Source organism: Mercenaria mercenaria, chromosome 11 (genome assembly GCF_021730395.1).
Source record: "Mercenaria mercenaria strain notata chromosome 11, MADL_Memer_1, whole genome shotgun sequence".
In the NCBI taxonomy this organism is placed as follows: Eukaryota; Metazoa; Mollusca; class Bivalvia; order Venerida; family Veneridae; genus Mercenaria; species Mercenaria mercenaria.
Window position 1 is genome coordinate 62,992,141 of NC_069371.1, and position 22,599 is coordinate 63,014,739.

General features: G+C 32.5%; 1 protein-coding gene across 1 annotated transcript; it reads right to left on the reverse strand.

Annotated features, from left to right (window-relative positions):
* Positions 1–489: 489 nt before the first annotated feature.
* On the reverse strand, positions 490–20,312 carry LOC123531035 (G-protein coupled receptor GRL101-like). Its single transcript, XM_045311815.2, has 17 exons — positions 20,279–20,312; positions 19,050–19,214; positions 17,530–17,640; positions 15,914–16,030; positions 15,519–15,701; positions 14,969–15,147; positions 14,504–14,619; positions 13,016–13,167; positions 9,992–10,141; positions 9,363–9,479; positions 7,753–8,304; positions 5,650–6,697; positions 4,628–5,157; positions 3,909–4,036; positions 2,457–2,505; positions 1,928–2,163; positions 490–1,398 (listed from the first exon to the last, which is right to left on the reverse strand). The coding sequence occupies exons 1-17, from the start codon at positions 20,310–20,312 to the stop codon at positions 1,186–1,188; spliced, it is 4,080 nt and encodes a 1,359-aa protein (XP_045167750.2). The 3' UTR covers positions 490–1,185.
* Positions 20,313–22,599: the final 2,287 nt, after the last annotated feature.

Below are 22,599 nucleotides of genomic sequence, written 5' to 3' on the forward strand. Positions count from 1 at the left end.
GATTAATCGTTCGAATAGTAATTTCATACCGTTTGTGCATACAACGATTAAAAATAAAATTAAGACATAATATACAGTTTGCAATTTCATGATTTCAAGGCAAATTAAGAGTTACGTCCAGTTTCTCATTCGCATTGCTTCATATATGAATTTGGCTAACTAAAGATAACATTTTTCATCTGTCCTGATTTGAGCAGAATTTTGCATTGGTTAATGTTGGCAATATAAATAAAACTGAAGTAGAAGTTCTTTTTGAAGATCGGTATAATAAATATATATACAAGTAAAAAAGTGATATTCGGACTATATACTTGATGCATACTAAAGTGTGTACACAATCGTTGGCTTCTATATTTCCCCTCTTCAATCACTAATTTACTAATTTAGTTAGAATATCTCATACGTGATAAAGCTTTTCTATACTTTTTATTTTCTTTGACACATGCTTACACGATCTGAATAATTTTTCTCCTAATTTTATGCATTTTTCTGACGTCACGATTATTATGTCATAGCGTCAAACGGCATAGCAGAAAAGCGGCAAATATTTGACAGATATATCATTTAGTGATTTGCTCTTAAATTATTTCTTTCAGATGCGTATTATTATGATTATAATTCCTTAGTATTGTTAAAAAAGAAGACAACTCAAGTGATTGACAAGAATATTTTATCATTGATATACCTTTGAAATATTGTAGTCATTGATTTATTAGTGAACGAAATTCCTGATTGTTTACAGACTGGTTAATTATACCCGCTTTACTCAATTACTTAATCTTGTATTATGATGGTTTACTGTCAGCTTAATATACATATTGCATAAAATGAATCAATCCGTTTATCAATGACGAAATTATTATAAAATGGAAAAATTTAGTATTCACAACATAAATAATGTCTAAACAAAAATAATGGTACACGGTCGCACCAACAAAATAATTAATTTGTTTTAGTATATTTATTAACCCGGTGAAAACCTATTTTAAAATTTTGAAAGTGACATCTCTGTTTTAAATTAATATTCATGATGATGTATGCTATAATATGATATTCGTAAAATTAGAATTATTTTCATTTATTCTGGGCTGTAATTAATACTTCATTCATGATGTTCATGCATTTTAGAGTCTTAAAAGACATTGACATAGCATTTTCACAACTCCGTGTGGAACAGTGTGCATATTATACACCAGTATCCTGCGTAATGGGTTCTGTAAGACTCTGTTCATCGATCGCTGCAGTTTCGTCGTTTAATCTTCCATCTGTGTGTGTAGTCGTTTTCTTTAGAACCCTATCTATTAGGCCTCCAAAATGACAAATATCACCAGCCGGACTGGATTTCTTTGATGCCAGTTCAAGGTGTCTTTTTACATCAATCTGTATCTTCCGCTGAATCTGAAACAGGTAAATAACGTCAAGTTTGGATTCCATTCAATTCTATATATGTATTATCTTCTGCACTTTACTTTTATTGAGCATATTCAGGCATTATATGAATAAATTACGTGAAATAAACTTATGTGTTTTCTATAAGTCGAAACATTTTCATGCATGATAATGCACTTTTGAATAGACTGTTTCATGATTTACAGATACATACACAACAAATTGTCTAATGTCTACAATACTCTAGTTAAATTCATTTTTTTTACGTTAACAAAGTTTAGAATCTTCTTGAAAATGAATATTCCTATCTCATCAAATGATACACTGACATTTTATTGAGAAACACTGGTTGGTATATTTTCATTACTTCAAATAAATAATGAAACTGATTACGGAACATATCATAAACGTTATTAAAACAATCTTTTGAAAGAAAAGATCTGTAACAGTTACTTTTTTGAAAACCGATATCTATAACATAATAGCATTTTAAATATTTCCTTGGTAAATATCAGCTGGGTGTTCTGTTAACACTCACATGTCCATTATTTGACAGAGAAATGAAAATGTCATTTTCTGTGAGTCTTCCAAGAACAAGGTCACTGTCATGTATAACTTCCAAGAACTTTACGATTCGGCGGGTCAGATGCAAAATCTCCTGTTTCGTGAGGTTTCGATCCTTCGTTAAATCATGCAGAGAGACGGTTTTACATTTTCTTTTCTGTTTATGTGTTGGAATGTAGGGATACAGTTTCAAAATTGCCATTCCCATTTCTAAAATGATACAAAGATAATGAACATCATATGAAGAGAAATATCTATTAAGGTATTGCAAAGAAAAGACAATTTTAAAGTCCATATAAACTGCTAATTTACCAAATAAAAAGTAATAATTAAAAAAAATGTTACAGATTTACAATGACGTTTTTAGTGAAAATTGTTACCAGATTCATTAAATCTTTCCGAATTTGTAAGAAATTTATATTTGCATATAACAAAATGTGTAAAGGCTTTTAATTGCACGAAATACACGCGACCATATACCACGTTGTAAGGTAAGTGCATACCTGTATTTAATGCAGTCCTCGACTGTTCGTCTACACTTGGATTAAAGTTCTAAAATGATTTAAATATTTATTATAATATAATATATAGTTTATATATAATAACATTTGCATATTCCACGATTGTTTAATTTGATAAATACAGTAACCCCTACAGTTTTTATATTGAACAGATCTGGTAGTTTTCCAAGGTAAATGCCAACCATTTTTGACACATGTTTTCTTTTACAAACAGTCAATCTTGACTTCATCTGTGAATGCCCGTCCGCTTAGCTCAGTAGGTAGAGCGTCGGTCTTCGGATCGCGGGGTCGTGAGTTCGATCCTCGGGCGGGGCGTGTGTTCTCCGTGGCTATTTGATAAACGACATTGTGTCTGAAATCATTAGTCCTCCACCTCTGATTCATGTGGGGAAGTTGGAAGTTACTTACAGATAACAGGTTTGTACCGGTACAGAATCCAGGAACACTGGTTAGGTTAACTGCCCGCCGTTACATGAGTGAAATACTGTTGAAAAATGGCATTAATCCCCCCCCCCCCAAAAAAAACAAAATCATCTATGAATTTTTTTTATGATATTCAGCTTGCATGAAAGCGACATTCCCATGCAAAATATATAAAAATTAGTAATTGGTATATGCTGCATTTTTACGATAGAAAAGTGACATGATTAAAGATATCGTGATCATTTAAAATGATCATTCTGCAACACTTATAGAAATTAAGTATGTCCTATATGTTATGCTTTACTCTTGCAAAATAAAGCTGCAAGTCAGGAAAACAAACCCTGTTACATATTACGTGGATCAATCAGTATCTACATGTATGTTGTACACAAAAGCAAATCTCCGAGATTTAATGTTAACTGGTAATAATGTCATTTTATAGGTTTACATATTTTGCAAATTAAAATATATATAAAACATGAGAATACAAACGAATGATGTGATTAAATATTTACGCGATAGTGTTATGCCTTTTGAAAAACGAAGTTTTGTATAAAACAAACTAACACGATACTGTAAATCTGAGCACTTTCTATTCTATTTCGTAGGTTCTTAGGTCAATATTATTGTTCAATACATTCGTATTTATTTCAGTATTCATGCACATTTAAAAACAATTATAATTATAATGTACAATGTATTTCTAAGAATCTAAAAACATTTTTTAAGAAAGCATATGTACATTCATTTCCTTGTAGTCTAATTGTAGTCTAATTTCATGCATACTGCGATGTAAAGAAAAGTATGTGAGCAAGCCATCCAGCTGGCTTACAGTAGGTCGGTGGATCTAGGTGCTCGCCATTTATGAAACAATGCTCACAGGGTACCTGGGATATTCCTCCAAAATCCATTAACAGCTAGAAAGTGACCATATGACCTACAATTAAACTAAACGTTTAACTAAGCAAAAACAAAATATAGAGTTTAGAAACATAATTGTAAATCAAGAACCTGTCTATTGTAGATAGCCGTCAGCGTGTACATGAAAGGGTTCAGAGCGGAATTAATGGGTAAGACAAACACTGCAGTCCAAGCATACACTTCTCCGGGTATAGTGTGGCCTGACAACGCTAAAATACCTACAAAAATCCAGAAGGAATATTTGTTAATTCTTCTTTTTATAGTATAAAAAGCGTCGACATTATGCAATTCTATATTATAGCTATGACCATGCAGTTATATTAAAAACCTTTACACGTTCACATCCATTCTAATTAAATTTAAACTCGTATGATTAAATGATTAACAAGCAGAAAAGCATACATACAGATATTTGTATAGCTATGTAAAAGTTAACTAAGAAAGTATTTATTGATTTAAAGTCTTTGACATATTAAGTTTCAAAGACTTACCCTTAACCTTAATGTCTATCAAATACTATCAGTCAAGACCTTTGTACAGAGATATTTTCTTTACAACCATTACTCGCGAGGATCAATAACTTTTACTTTAGATCAGGAAGTCATTCAATAAAGTTTTGCTAATTTACCTCAAAAAGAAATTTTAATATCAATAATTTTCTTTGATTTTTAATTTCAACAAGCAAAGTTTTGTGTTGAACCACAGATTTATGTAAGGCTGTAGGTAATAAAAGTCAGTAATAGTTTCTGGCTTTGGGACAGAGTACTAAGGTTTCCAAGAGTCAATATAAATCATACTCTTTTACTTACCCATCGTGCCTATCGGAAACCAACACAGGAAATCTGTCGTCACAACAAGCAGTAGATTTCTTGCGACTTTCAAATCGTTTGTGCGTGTCACATTCAGTGATTTCTGCATTGATGTGTGCTTTTTAATTTCTGCATAGATGAGTAATTGACCGACAGCAATTAAGATGAAGGTAATCATATTGAATCCTATGAAGAGTAAGATGGAATAAAGCCATCCTGGTGGACGATCACGTGTCAGAGGTAAAGCTAGACAAACCCCAGATTTGCTGTAAAACTTGCCTTCAAAGTAGTCTGTGTAAAACACTGGCACAAGTGATATTATAAAAACAAATAGCCAGGTTGCAGAAACAGCACATATGGCAGACTTAACTGTGATGCGCACATGTCCGAAAGGATATTTTATTACAAGAATTCTGTCAATGGTGATTAGGCACATGAAAAGGACACTGGCTTCAGAAGACACCGTAGATAAAACTCCAGCCAGTTGACACCATGCGCTGTTTCTCCAGTAGTCATCTACTTCAATGTATCTGCAATATAAATCATTACATTTGCGCATATATTTATAGAATTATAAACATTCATCTGCGATTAACTGTTTTTCTTTAAGTCGTACTTTATCACTTTGCATTTCAAAATATATTTATGTAATCAAACAGAAGAATACTACTGCAATCCTGTTTTTTATTTAGTGGAACAAAATTTAAAAAAAAAAAAAGAATAAAAACACAAGACGATCTTTAATTTGCGAGATTCTAAATTACGTATTAACTTAAATATTTTATTAACAGAATGTAAACACAAGACGTTATCACCCCGTATACACATCTGTCACTGAAATGATATTGTTCAGCTAAGTTAGAATGACCGTTTCCTTGAACTTTTCTATAAATATCTATTTAATTTTATGCGAAATGCTCATTTTTCATTTTTCTATATTCTAATGTTACAAAATAGTATTTAATTTTCGGACATGACAAAACTTTTAATACTTCGTTATGCAAACAAAGCAAACCATTTACCTGTTTCTAAAGATTTTATCAGCTATGGCAATTATCAGCATGTAAACTCCCATAAGTAGATCAGCTAATGCCAAGTTGGTAACAAATATACCGTAACCAAGTTTCAATCTTTTCCTGTCATATAAAAGCCTATAAACAAGTGATATTATATTTCCAATCAGAGCCAGGATCCCAATAACCCACATTAGAGCTTGAAGAGTAGAATTTCTCATCAAATCTGCGCAAGATGAAAACTCGTCTTTGTGTGGAAGGCAGTCGTCTTCAGCAACAGAGTATGGTCGTATGCAGCAATATTTGAATGCAGGGGTCTTAAGTTTCTTAACACCAGTAACACCAGCGAACATGTTTTTTGTAAATTCTTTAATAGGATTTCCCCGTATGTCAATGGAATCGGTCGTTAGATGATTAAAAGCCATATCGTTTACTGAAAGAATGTTACTATACGATAAATCAAGATGGCTCAAATGAAGTCCTTTGAAAGAATTTGTTGATAATGTTCTAATTGACGTATAACTAAGTGTCAGAGAGTTTATCAAAATACCGTTGAATGCTCCTGGTTCTAACTCTTTAAGCTGCCGATTTCCGTGTATATTCAGGTAACGTAAAGCTTTCAAGTCGTTGAAAGCATTTTTCGGAAGCTTTCTAAATTTATTGAAAGTAATGTCAAGAACCCGAAGATTGCTCAAATACGTAAATGAAGAGTTTGACAAGAAACTAATATCGCACCTAGAAATATTCAGGAAAATCAATAATGAAAACATTCGTCTTGTATCTGCATTTTCAAGAAGATCTTTACAAATTAAGGTAGAATTGCTTATGTCTAATACGCGTGTGGGGGAAGATGCGCTAAAGTTAACATTAGCTTCTTCAATATTAGAACAATCAATAACTAATGGACCACAAGAGCAATTTGCAGGACATTTGAAGTCACAATGGTGTTCGTCGTCTCCGTGCGGACATTGCTTTCTGCTGTCGCATAACTGTTTGAAAGGTATGCAAACTTTACTGGAAATACATCGATATCTGCCCTTGCAAGACAACATCTTCTCTGAAAAACATGTAAGAATGTAACAGTCTTTATAATCTGAAAATGCATGTAAACGTACTACAGCTTGTTCAAATTGTGAAACTTTTTTTGCAGGCTTTGCCTTGAGTTACCTAAAGTAAGCCGTTATTGTATAAATTAAGATTTTGCATGAAAGAATTTCTTTCGTCTGACCTCACTAATTATAACATTGACGCCTTGAATAGTAAAACTGAACTCACAATAGGTGTAAATAAGTTGTTTTTGAAATAGAAAGAGATTACACTCCACAGATCATCAAACAGGACATAAACTAAAATGTCGCAGGCTCGGTTTAAGTTCATCTTAACCGTATATTTTTTGATTAACGCTGAAACAAAGTTCTACGTCAGAAACAGTTTTTATTGCGAAGGAGGTTTTGTTTTATTTAAACGTAACATGTTTGATCGTGTCAATAAATTCAGGTTATTTTCAACCGAAAACAGCCGATTTCTTGTTTATTTCTACATGTTCAAATAAAACAAGGACATTTAAGTTTCGTTTTAATTCGTTTAAAATAGATCATTGCCATATACTGCATTGTCGCTCTCATCAATTATCGTTTGATCCATCGGAAATAAAGCGACATGAAAAATTTACTAATATATATATTATTTATGTATTTCTTATAATCACGCAAGTTTATATATTATACACACAGGGCGATACAGTAGACAAGGAGTACAAAGCCCCACGACAGAGAGATCAGAAATCAGATACAGTCTTGTCCGGCTAACTTAGACTAGCTCGTTGCGAATAGACAGCCTGGTTCTTTAACGTGCCCAGTCTATAGCACTGATACACGCAAGGATTGCCTGGGTTCCTGACCAGTACTCCTCTAGTTAGGTGGGAAACACTGAAAAGCGTTTCTGAAAATTCCCGAGTAGCTGCCGGGGATCGAACCCCCGACCTCAGGATTGGAAAGCCTGTGTGCAAACCACTGAGCTATCCGTCCACCTTAATATGCTATATTTGTGTTTCCTTTTTGAACAATAATGCATCGTACAACCTGAAAATAAATTAGTCATTAGAAATCTTACCTGTGCAAACTTCTGGAAAAAGCTGAGCTCCAATCGTTCCAAGGATTTCAGAATTTCTTACTTTTATTTGTTTGAAGGAAGTCTTAGCATTCACTAATATTTCTGTTCTTAAATTTTTATCAATTTCTAAACGATATTTCATGAATACATTAGACGAGTTATTCTCGATACGTTCAAGCTCAGAAAAGATAAAGTGTTCTGAATCAGTGTGCTCGGCTGAGTTTGATAACCAAATTATACCAAATTGTTTGTAAGTTCCATTAAACATGTCTTCAAAGAAAGTTTTGTTTTCGTATGAAATAAGATGGTATCTTTTATACGCTTTATTGAAAAGTTCACTGTGTGACAAAACATCAGTGCTCTCCATTATTACTTCAGGTTCTATTTCCTGATTGTGGTAATCAACACCTAATATCTGTACTGTGTTTTTATCCGAAAACAGTAATCCTCCGAGTCGGGTTGACATCTCATAAAGTTTCTTTGAGTCTTCAGAACTTCCGACGGACTGCCAGGGAAGCATGATAATAATTTTGTTCTGTATTGGTTCACAGCCTAAAATGAATGAATATAGAACACGAAAACGAAAGATGGTAATTTTATCACAAATTAACCAGCAAAAACGCATCATGCTTTTGTCACTTCAACACTGAATATTTAAAGTTATTTACTGCATAGCACCGGACATTCCATAATTCACCTTCTCTATCGCTATATATAAGGCACGTTCATTGGTGTCATGACTGACACGGTTTTAAAATTGAAATGATAACGATATTTTAATGGATAAACACCAAACGGACTACTTGAGAGTGATTCAAATGATAACATATTCTATAACATGAGATAATTGAAGCACCAAATACTTCAGATTGATTTATAAAATAGTTTTAAAACAAATAAAGGTGTACTACAAACAAATGAAAAAAAATAACTGCAGATTTTTAATACAATATATATCGCGAGTATTTCCCACACATAAGTATCCTGTACAATAATTGTACACACTACGGATATTTCCTACACAATTTTCACTCTTCAAGATGCAATACATGTACCAATTCAATTATTTATATATTATGCAAACTTCCTACATGTTATTACTTCAATAAAGTAATTTCATATACTCTGAATATTTCCTACAAATTAACACTCTTCAAAATGAAAGTCCAATATAATATATGTTACGAATATTTCTCAACTAATTTTTATCCTCCGCGATGCAAGTACAATTCAGTTGTGCATATACAATGCATGTTTCTTCAAATTTATGGTCTTCAAAATGGAAGTCCAGTGTAGTATATCCTTGCACATTTCTTTCTACAAATGCTTCCCTCTTGAAATGAAGTCCAATTTAATGTATTCTACTCATATTTCCTACACAATATACTCTTCACAACTACGAAAATTCAAATGTACATTTTCTATTGACTTTCCTGTCTAAATATGTGCTATGCATTTTACTTACAATGCAAGTTAATACATACATATTGGGCTGATTTTATATTATTTTAGAATTAAAACTGAACACATTTGTTTGAATAAGTAACTTCTTGTGCAAATCATTAACCCTATTTGAACTAAAACAAAACATGGAGGAATTTTCTTCTTACCACATATCTTTTCATCATATCCGTCTGGACAATCTATTTTTCCATTACACACATACATTAAAGGTATACAGAAGCTACCAGGACACTTCATGTAGTCTTGTGGGCAATCAAAATTTTCTGAAAAACAAAGTTTATCAATAAATGAGAAAAAGATTTAATGCAAACCTTGACAAGACAGGTGTCCAAATATTTGTCAACTTTATTTTTAAGAATTTAGCTCTTAGAAATATATCGTTCATAATAACACTGAATTATGTTTTTTTTATCTAAGAATCTGTATAAAGTTCGATATTGCAATCTACTTGCCCGTTAAAAGAAAAAAGACAGTTGTAAACGGTTAATAATTCAGAGAATATAAATACCTTAGCAATACCAAAACATAAAATGCTGAAATTCGTTTCAGTTGTGGTTTTCATACGAATTATGCAACAGCATTTCTACGTCAAACTTTATCTGTTGTACATGGACTATAACATTCAATAAATCATCACACTTAAATAACGAACAAATACCGCTGATTCTTTTGATCAAGAACACCAAGTGGCAAATGCGCTAGGAACCTAAGTTTCATTAAAATTTGTAATAGTAAATTTTAAGGCTAAACATCAATGAAGCTATTGTGAACTTACTACAGTTTTGAAGATGTGCTAGTGATCGACATCCATCTGTAATACCATTATGGTCTTTGTTATACAAACAACGCTTAGATTCATTCACTGGCCTAACTCCGTACCGGCAAAAAAGTGGTGGACTTCTAAACTTCTCCGTGTCTGACAGGGCTTTTTAACAAAATCAGAAAGAATTATTGAATACGTTTAAAATAACGTCTAATAAGAAAACCTGTAGGAGGTTTTAAACAAAAATAGTTGACCTGCATGTGTCTCAGATACCATATGTACACTAAATTACAGTGGAATAAGAAGCCAAAGTTATGAAAATTCCAGTAGTTAGGTACTGAAATATACACGTGTATTGTATTTACTGTCTGCTGTAAAACAAACGAAAGACAGGAGCCAACGGAGGCTGAGAATCGAGTGTGTATTAGGGGGTTATAGTTTTCTTCCATTCTGGAAGTGAATATTTCAAAGACATAAAACCCATGCAATGTTGTCTACATAGAGATCCCAGAAGGCCGAAGACCGGAATGTTTTGGTTATGGCCGCATCCAAATAACCACCATATGATTACTGAAATAAAAATATTTTGAATTCTGATAATCGGTTTTACAGTTTTTAAGTTAGAAAACCCCATCTAGTTGGTTAAGGGATCAATTTCACCATCATTATTCAAAAAAATAATTTCAGATGAGAAACCTAGAAAAAAATAAGCCAAAAGGACGTGATACATGTATTTTTGATGGGCCAATTTCATTTCAAAGAGACAAGGTGATCATTCCTATGATTTACAACGGTTTCGGAGAAGGATATTTTTGAATTTTTCTCTTTATGTAAACATAATACACAATTTCCGGCCATTTCGACCGTGAAGCAATAGTTACGATATAAAAATGACAGGCTGGGGAGAAATAATTTAGTTTTTTTTCTATATTTATTTATCATGGCGTCAATATTTGGTATAATTAGTATAAAGTTGTTTTAGCGATTTCAGTTTCAGTTTCAACAGTTTCAGATTTATTGGCATATCGGCATATACAATATACCTTTGGCCATTTACAGAAATAAAAAGGATGGCCAAGATATCACAAAATATACAGTAAAAAACAACTATAGGTTCTAAATATATATATTAATCATTAAGAAGCAGCAATATCTGTAAGTTTTTCCTTTCTTAATTGCATAGCATAATATATATATTTGGCTGTATTTCTTAAATTTTTATTATTACTTGAAGATAATGTCCTTGTAAATGTATTTATACATGGAAATGACTGAACAATACCATACTTTTGACGAAGATTTCTATAAATTGGACAGCATAACAGAAAATGATATTCAGATTCTACATTTTGTGTACAAAGTTTACAAACACGAAAGTTTCTTTCAACTCCAGAAAATCTTCCACTTTCAATTTCAAGATTATGAGAACAAAGCCTAAAACGAGACATTTCTTTTCTATGTAAATCGTTACCTACTACATCTAAATATTTTTCAAATTTGTACACCGTTTTAAACTTTCTATAATAAAACAATTTGGACTGGTTACTTATCACATCATTCCAATCTTGTACATACTGGTCACGTAATCTTTGTTTTAACATTGGCATATAATTAATATCATAGTTCTGATTATTCCACAAATAACTATATCCTAAGATATCCAGTTGTCTTTTAACAGCTGAAGCCCAAGTAGATTCAATATTGTTATTTAACAAATCACACTGTTCTATAAAAATTTTGTGTACAAGTGACTGGGGAGTTTTCATTATATTTAACCAATACTTTACAGATCGCTCTTTTTACATATAACAGAAAGAGGGAAACGACCAAGCTCACCAAGAACAGCCGCATTGGAAGTCTGAGGACGAACTCCTAGAATGATTTTACAGAACCTGAGATGAATTTTGTCGATTTCTTTGTAGTTATATATTCCCCATACTTCTGAACCATACAGAATTATTGGAGTTACAAGAGAATCGAACAAAGACAATTTTGTTTTAATGTCCATCTTAATTCGATTAAATACTGACAACAAGTTATTATATGCTTTAAGAGCCTGGTCATTTAGCGTTTTAACAGCATTTAACATAGTACCTGTGTAATTAAATTTCACTCCAAGATAGCAAAAAGAATCTACAATTTCGACATGTTCTCCATTTATATTTCTATTTCAGTAAAGGGTACATTACTATTTCAATAAGTAATTCAGAAAGCATAGCAAGATACTCGTGAACCACTGAATATAACAAGCGATATTTCCCTGTGCAAGTGGAGACATTCGAAAACACGTAATACTGATTTAGTGTTTCAAGCGTTAATTATTTGTGCATAGTTTAAGGTTTAGGTATATACATTGTATAATCAAAACACAGAAATGTTCGATAAACGATCAACATCTTTAACAACAATCTATCTGACCATTAGATGTTCTGCCGTACTGTCACGTACGATGGATACTTAAAATATTCTGAAAAAGTTATCCCTCTTACAATGAATACCATTTGTAAAGAAATAGAAATAAATAATTGCTTAAAACTACATTCTCCCTAGTTATGTGAAATTTCAGTGTCATTAAAAATGCATCAAAATGAACAGTTCTTTGAAAATAGTGAGTTTTCAAAGGCACTGAACTGTCCAAAAGTGTGGCCTCAATATGTTGTCCTTTTCCAAAATTCAATTTACATATCAATATAGAGATAATTGATTTGTAGGGTAATTTACATGTTTTATATGCTGTTTAATTTTCATGTAAATACAATTTTTTCTTTGTTGTTGTTGTTTTTCAAGGTTTTATGTTAGGCTAAGCGTTAACGGTTCAAGCAGTTATTCACAGTGCATCTTATTATAAGATATTATAGAATATGCTGCTTCCCAGATCTAGTCTTCCATGTACTACATTAAAGTAGTTATCTACTAGTTTGTAGTTTTATACAGTATTTTACTGGGGATAATGAGATACTTACGGGCAAACGTTATTTATTTAGTGTTTCAAACGGAAGTTCACAATATTTTTTTTTTCATTCCGGTGTTACTTACATGAGTTGCCACGGCATTCGACATGACCAATTTTTACTCTGTTTTCAAAAGAGTTAAAACTTTTAAGCGTAGCAAGATAGAAGTTGTCAAAATTAGAGCTATCTGCATTGCTGAACGGAATCTTTTCAAGCTGGAATGATCCCTGATATTTGCTGAAAATACAAAATAACATTCGCATTTGGTGGTTAACATATCGCCGTTACATAAATAGCAATTTACAGATTGTAGATATTAGGTCTAAGGTGTTTATCTAGGTCTATTTACCCTTTCAATTTAAGTATAAGTGTACAGAAAAATAATCACAATGCCTTCCATTTTCATGATACCATGTCGTGAGTACTCATTTTTTTCATGACATTAACTGTTACTGATCAAAGCAAGATTTGACCGGCAAGTTTCTAAATAATGTTATAACACTGGTGTCTTTTTTCCTTTTTCCTTTTTCTGCACATTTCACATCTAGTGGTGTAGGTTACTTGTAACGATCTGTGTTAACTGATTTGTGAGCAGAGTGGCACAGATTTTGGGACGAATTCGAAATGTAACGAATGTGTGAAGTGTAGTTTTGATTCATGCAAACAAAGTCTTGTCTATATAGTAAACTTGCATTAATAGCTAAAGCTTTCAATATTATTTTTTAATGTATTTTGTCGCAGGTGACGCCGTAAATTCCCATAAACGCCAAACTGTTATCTTTGTAACTGTCAAACGTTTGAGTGTGTGTTCGAGGTTAGCGTTTTTTCAACAATTTTTCAGCCATATAAATGACGATGTTTACAGCCAATGCAATGTTAGCTTTATAGTGCTGCCTCCCTCACTGGAAGATCAAGTCATAGACACCTGACATGATACACTATCCAATCACATCATACTGACAATGGGCTCACCGGTCCTAGTTCTAGTCTTTTAATGCTGAGGGCTAAGCGATGAAGCTATTAATATCATTATTCACATATTTGGTATGACGCAGTCGGGGAGTGAACCTAGAATGTCCTGCACTCCAAACTGACACTCTATCTTTACCAAGGCTGTCATCAAACGTTTTAAAAATAGGAATAATTTCTTGATAAAACTTGTTTCAGACTTCGCATGATGCTTTACATTACCTATTATAAGAGAATACTAAAAAACATTATAATATATACTATTACTGTACCGGATTTCAGAACAAAGCGTTACAGTAACTGATATTATTCAGTCGCTTGCAAACAGCAATTTATGCTAATATTATGTCACAAAATACCTCAAACCTCTATCTAAAAACTAGATCTCTAAACTTTCTAATGCTGACTTCACATCAAAAATATATCTGAAAACGTTAGTTCTGTCAGAACTTTATTTCAAAACCGTATCTCTAAACGATTTCTTAAAAATGCTTTACGACAACCACCGTTCAGCAAAGTAATCCGTTTCAAGAAAATGATCAAAATATGAGTTTTAACTAACGACCACTGTTAATTCATGAAAAATGCATATTCAATTACTTACACTGTCGTTGTAGCGGACAAAATTTCATCATACGAAAGTTCTACATCTTCTGATGGAACTGTTTTATTGTCTAGCTGCATTGCGTCGAGTCTTTCTCTGTGTGGTATCATAGAAAACTATAAATGAAAAAAAAACAGAATTGGAATGTACCTTCTACCTCTTAAAAGCAATGCAAGTTTTACGGATAAGAATACCACCTCTTTTCTTTGAAAATACCAAACGTAAAAACAATACACTTTATCATTTTTAGATACGAACCCCAATATGTTATTCAAAAGCGTTTACTCTAGAAAGTTTCTATTACTTAAAAGCCGCGAACATTTCTGTGATTACAATCAGCCTAAACTTCATAAATGACTCCCAGTGATAAAGTCCCCGGATTCTGTTTTCATAAACGACTTACTGTGATAAAGTCTCCGAATTCTTTTTTGATCGTACAATGCTTTAGATTTATTTTGTAATTACCTTTTGAGTGCATATATCATATCTGCTATTGTATACAACTTTGGAAATTCCAACGGTTTCAATACCAAACTTGTTTTCAGAAACCTGCTGCCAGTCTGTGTTGAGAAGTGTCATCTTCATTACACTATTTTGCCTGTAGTTATCAAAGTCGCAGTATATGGTGTAAGTTTGCTCTTCACCTGACAAATTGAAACATCTCTAGATGATACAAATGACGTTAAGTTTTACTGTATAAATTTGCGATCGATTACACTTATTTTCGTACAAACTGTACATGTACTTTATCATTTAAAGAAGACTCAGATACAGCCACGTTAGTTATAAATGCAAAGTTCTAACTTCAGAGAATACTTCTAACATGTGGTAATTAATGCAACACAATATCTGTACTCCAACAAAAATGTAGAAAGAAAAGTCATTGCTCAATTGATTGAATGCTAAAATGAAGTTGCGTCAAGTATTGTCAGGACATTTGGTTTGAAGTACTTTGTGTACAAAAAAGAAGGTTTGAAGTCTTTCCAGGACAAATAAAGATGGTTTGAATCATTACCTATTTCGTAGTATCCATTTTGGGTATACCCGTCGTTGTACAAGTCGTGACACGTGCTGTATGTATGGTCACATGACATTTCATCAGCGCCATCTGGGCAATCAACGTGCATGTCACATACCAGACGCTTGGATATACACAGTCTATCACCGCATTTGAAAGCTGTACTCGAGTTGCATTTAACTGGAATATAAATATTATATTCACGTTCCGATAAGGAAATAAATAGTTCGAGTATATCATTATTAAGAGACTGACAATCTGTGACAAATAAAATATGCAAAAATTGGTATTACTCTGTTATCATTTAAATATTTATCGAGACAAGTTAACAAATGATATATAACTGGTTAATTAAGGGAGGACACTCAAATCTTTATAACCACCAGACTTACCGCAGTTTATCTCATCGCTTCCATCTAAACAGTTTTTAACTGAATCGCACCGTTCACTTGATGAGATACATTGTCCATTTGAGCAAGTGAACTGTTCATTGCTGCAGCTAGGAAACTCTGTATTCAACAATTTAAACAATGATTAAATAATGACAAATAACGACGTTTTTACAATCCTGTTAAAACACATAGTATCTAACAAGAAAATTTCAGTCTATGCTTTCTTTTAGGAGTTCACATATATGTAAAATGATAGGAAGCTTTAGAATTTATATGATATACTTTTTAAGGTATTAGACCCGTATAATGCGCCTCCTTTTTGAAAAGTATTCAATTCCTACCATAAGCAACTTCATGGGACCTTAAATTCAAGCCTCATTGGGACCATTTTTTCCCTTATTTTCCTTTTTTCTGGTACGTTTTAACTTCTTTCAAGACTTATTGATTCATTGTACAATAGTGGAAACATTCATTTGATAAGCGATTTCTTGCTGTTCAAAGTGAATTCACCTTTAAAACACAAGGGGTAGAGTTAGATATTTTGAAACATACTGAGTTACATGCGGTAAAATTTCTCTATTTTGCCTTCACTCTTTAGAATACATATTGTGGAAGAAATGTAGGTAGGTTTTACTTCTGTCCCAAGGTTATTTTTGAATGAAGTGAGCAAAAATCAAAACAGACCCGCAGGATCCGACCTTATTTTTCAATGTTGGAGTTAGAATTCTGTCTCAATAAATCCGTTTACTTGAGGCACACCAAAAAAATAAAATTGACAGTTTTATTTTGTTTTATAATTGTTTACCAATAGTTTAGTGTTTCTTTTATCAAAATTAATGGTAAAATAAATTATCTGCAAACTTTTTTGATTGTCACCATCACTTTGGAATTTGTCTCTACTCGAACTTGAGGAAATACCATAAATTATATAAAATTTATAAAAAAAAAAATAAAAATAAAAAAAAAGGCACGGTAAAAGTTGTTTAAAAATTGCAACACAGTGCGAAACACAGTCAATTTTAAGAACATACCAAGCAAATGCCATTTTTTCAACATCACTATTAGGGGTCTAATACCTTAGCCATATATTTGTGTTAAGTACAGATTCGAATTTCAATTAAATAAAGGAAATATATCGTATTTGTAACTGTCGCTAATGCTTTTAATAAAATTCTACTTAAAAAGAAACAAAATTAAAATCAGTTAAAATGTTAAATATTGCGACCTTACACTCGTACCCGCCAAAAGTATGGTCAATGTAAAAATGCGTTTAGATTTACATAGCTCCGAAATGTTTTCCCTTTCATTTTAGTTCATTTCATTGTTCGAAATACATAGACTTAAGGAATATAAGTTTTAGAATAGAAAAAAGTGGAAACTTCACAGGTCGCTCAACACGGCAGGTTAGGTCTAAGACTTGTTGAAGAAAACTTTGACAGGTTCATGTGTAAATTAAGATATATTTACGTAACAAACATGACCACTAAATTTCTTTTAATTGGCTTTTACTATTGATTTGAGTTTGATAGTATTTCTTTTTAAATTGACAATATCCATCCAGATTTATATCCATTCAGATTTGAACATTTGTCGTATAATTCAAAACTTTTAAGTACCACAGAATTCATCCGCACCATCTACACAATCATTTACAAAGTCACAAACTTGACTTATATGGACACATCTGCCGTCTGGACATGTGAATTCTGCCTGTGAACATTTCTCACCTACACAAAAAAAACAACACATTGCTATAAATACACAGTAGGTAATAAGAATATTAGACGGAATTCAATAATGTATTAATGCAATGAAAAATATCAAATATATTTTTCATTGGTACGAAATTAAACGAAATGTGTAAAATATAGTTAAAACCTTATCTAAAAGGAAAGTGTGTTTGTTTTACAGCTATAATCGATTTTCACTTGCAAATACCATACCCTATCTCTTTACCCGTGGCTCGCCAAGTATAATACAGTATTAATAAAGTACAATATTACGTATGGTATTCAATCAGTGAAAGATATTTCGATTTATGCCCCGAAACAAACAAATATCTACAATTTGTTGTATTATTGTTTTTTTTCTTCTTTTTTTTTACATAACATCAAACAGATAGTGAACACTGAGGTAATTTACATATAAATATATGCTCGAAAGAAGGTGTAAACCGTTTATGTTATGGAAATGCGATACACCTGTCGCACTCTGGTACAAATATCGTGTCATGTATTCATAATAATTGTAATATATTACCTTAAATTTCTATTAGGTATGCCGTCGAATTGGAAAAGTATATCGCACAAATTTGGCAAATTTTGTTTAAAGAATGTCTCGAAATTGTATTAATTTTGTTAAGTATGTCGTTGAACTGGGTCACCTTTATGCTCTGGAAGGAGCTACTTAAAGTAAGTACTGTGCTCATGTGAAATTATTATGTTTAATAACTCAGTGTTTAATTCTCGGTGCAAAGCTTATAATCTCATCATAACATATTGTACAGGGACTTTGGATGGATGAGTTTTCATCTCCACTATGTTTGCGGTTTAATAAAACCAGCAAATTCATTCAAAATCCATGATCAACATCTGTACTGTACAGTATATCACACAATATAATATTGTCACAAGCTGGTTTGGATCCATGCTGGTCGCAAAGCCACTATGTTGGTTTTCCTATGGTGCAGCTCATATCATTATGATAATTACCAAGCATCTCGTGTCAGTTCCAATCGTTAACGCGAAATTTTGCGCTAAATATTTTCAGGAAATGAATAAAAATATCTAGAAAATATTATTTATTGCTGAAATGTTTTCAGAAAAAATACACACAATTATTGGAATGTTTACAAATTATCGTGATAGCTACTTAGCTATCTCGTGGCAGAAATAAATTATGCCACTATACAAATGGTGCTCGTAATTTACGTTCAAATATAACAGGTACATCCGTACACACGGCTTCCTTTTGACCTGTATTACTTAGAACCTTCAAATTGCTGCTCATATTGCTTAGACACAGTTCCTTTAAAACCAGTATATATATATATATATATATATATATATATAAATATAAAGATATTGCTTATTAAATGTAGATCAAACAATAAAATTATAACTCGTACTATAAATACCTTGACTGCTACAATACATTTCATCTGAGGCATCTACACACTCGACGATACCGTTACACTGTGCACGACTCGATGTCCATTCTCCACTTGTACAATGGAACATAGTTACACGATCTCTTTCCTCAAATAAACGGTCTTCCCTGTAATCTGTATCTAGTGAGAGACCTGACAAAACAAATATTACACAGGTTTGTGACTCTATATATACTCAGCGTCACTGAAAAGTTACCACCCTAATGACCCTTATATTTTAAAAATCGCATTGGACTGTGTTAAATGCATAACACGACTACATTTTTGACGCAGCTGAAACGTCACTGGTGTAAAGATTTGTCAAATTCGATTAACTCCGTTTGAGGCACGGGCTGCACGTGCAAAATGACTTTTTCCAGCAATGTCGACATGTACGAATTTTCTTTCGCAAATAATTCATCGCGCTTGAAAGTTAGTCGAAAGACTAAAAGAAGTACGTTAAAAACGGAATATTCTTGCTAAGAATGCCACGTTTAAGGCACGATCAAAGGCATCAGGCCATTAGCATGGTTGACGCGGAACTTTCATGTCGCGAAATTGCACGTAGTATGTGCTGTTCTCACCTGACAGTCATTAAAATGGGTTAGGAGACATGATCAGACAGGGTCTACGAGTAATAGAGCACGCACATGCCATGAAAAAGTGATGTCGATATTGTATAAAATAGTAAAGAGGTATATATTAAATGGTAACTTTTCAGTGACTCTGAGTATACAAATAAAAACATAATAGCGTTAAACTAGACTAGCTCCTAAACTATGATATATCTTTTTTACATTTTTATGATTAAATGTAGTGAACTGAGCCAGTCTATATTCTATGTCCAATATCATATGATGTGAAAATTTCTAAAATAGACTGGCTTTTGTCTCTATGAAATTAGAATTATCAAAAAGGAAAAATGTAGAAATATATTATCAGTCTAGTGGCTAGTCTAGCGTGAAATTGCAAGTACATTTTCACTCTAGAACAAAAACGTTTGAACATACTACTACCTACATAAACATTTAACACTGATTAAATACTGCATATGAATTTGCTTCACTTTGATTCTTAACATTCATGTACTATCAATATCAAAATATTTTGTTAAAAAGGACAATATATAATCGGTGTTCAAGTTGCTGCACTAAAGCTACTAAATCCATTTACAAAATGCGGTTAAAAATATCCTTTTCAAGAAAAGACAGACAAACCTTCCATTATTGTTACTGAAGCCTCAGATTTCATCGCTTTTTCGCATACGGCATACAAATATATACCATTATGAAAATTACTGAAGTCACATGCAACTGTTTTCCAGGTATCGTTTTTGTTTGCATCTTGTATTCCCATCATTGTACATTGATCCAATAATGTGTTAGATGGTTCTCCATGATCCCTACATAAAATGAAACTGTCATTACAGTGAATTCAAATCTCCGTTGAAATTCCTATTTTAAAAGCAAGTTGCCGTACTGTTTAACAGTTGTGTTTCAGTCACAGACGAAATGAAATTCTTCATGATAAAAAACACATCAAAATGTAGTTACATCATTCAAACGTTTTGAATAAATCTTTAAAGCCACTCTAAACAGTTGTTTGGTTTCTCTTAGCTCTTTTATAAGAGCACCTATCTGCATAAGTTAAAGTAAGTGATTTTATATCAAACATTAATGATCAATTTCATATTTTCAGAAAAGAGCAAGAAAATATACCATGCTGTGAAAGCCAAAGGTGTTCCATCTGTCCAGTGCTCGTGCAGTACACCATGTGAATCAACATATCGGCTTAGTCCTTAAAAACACAGGAGGAATTTGTTTAACTATAATCATTATTCGAATAGGAAAACATGCATTAGGTATTTGTATAATTGGATACTGGTACTGATGATAAACCCGAACAGAAAAATGAGTTTGTTTTACCTGTAACTTTTTTTATTTCTGCAATTTGTAATCAATGGTTGGTATCAAAATAAAGCTTAACATTTGTTTAAAACTTTACATAATTCAAATTTGTATTAAGTTGGCAAACTCACATGAAGTGAGGCCCTGAAAGGGGTCAGTAAAATGGAGACTGTAAGCAGGTTGACTGATGATAAATTCGAACACTTTGTCATTTACAAAATTTTCTTCGTAGTTTTATATAGAAGCTTTCCCCAAAAAGCTGCAAAAGTCATTCCTGATCAAGTAATAAAACGTGACCCAATGTCAGGCCTTCATATGGCGACAGTGAGCATACGCAAAAAAACATCCTCTTCCCCATTAATTTTGGATTGATAATTTTTATACAGATAAATATAAGTCATTTATTTATACAGAATCTTTACCAAATTTTAATTTTGTTTTTATTTACACCAGTTGGTGTTGTAAATGGAAACTATTAGATGGTGTATTCAATTTTATAAATGACTGATTGCGATAAAATATTTCCAAGGTGGTCGACTTTATCATCTGTCCGGGTTTATCATCCGTACCAGTATACAATAAAGGCAAAAGTCCAAAGTATTATTATTGTTATTTATTTAAAGACTTACATGTTTGATAGGCTGACAATATTTCGCGAATACTTTTCCAGGTGTGTCATTTTCAATTCTAAATAAAAAGAACATAAAGCCTGGCGACAATATCTGGGTTAACAGAAAATAAATCACACCATGGAATACTTGTCTCCATAATTATCGCTAACATATTTGCAGACAAATTCAAAGATACGATCTTGGTAAAGTCGGACTTAAGTCAAGTCATCATTTTGTCAAAATCTTCCTAACAATTGGTATGGTTCTTTCCTTTTTATGCCACTTTATTAATAAATATTTTTCTATTTATATAATACTAGTCAGTGTTAAACCACATATGCTTGTACAATCCATGCTAACAGAGAGTACAAAGGGGATATTGTCGGTTATTTCAAAGAAATATTTAATTGCACATGCACAATCACCATCAATTTAATTGACACATACTCGGCAAGTAATACATATGGTGATACAACGTTATTAGAGGCTCTTTTAATCTTCAGTATAAAAATGAATCGTTTCACATTCCAAACCATACAATATTACATGTGGGTTTAAGTAATGTAAAATTAGCGGACTTTAGCTACTTAATGGTATATATGGAAGCGTCCTGGTGCCAGCAGAGAGATTTAAATTTGTCTTACGTACGACTTACTATCTCCTACGTAGGAGTTAGTATCTCCTACGTAGGACTTAATATCTCCTACGTAGGACATAGTATCTCCTACGTAGTACTTAGTATCTCCTACGTAGGACATAGTATCTCCTACGTAGTACTTAATATCTCCTACGTAGGACATAGTATCTCCTACGTAGGACTTAGTATCTCCTACGTATCTCCTACGTAGGACTTAGTATCTCCTACGTAGGACTTAGTATCTCCTACGTAGGAGATATTAAGTACTACGTAGGAGTTATTATCTCCTACGTAGGACTTAGTATCTCCTACGTAGTACTTAATATCTCCTACGTAGGACATAGTATCTCCTACGTAGGACTTAGTAGCTCCTACGTAGGACA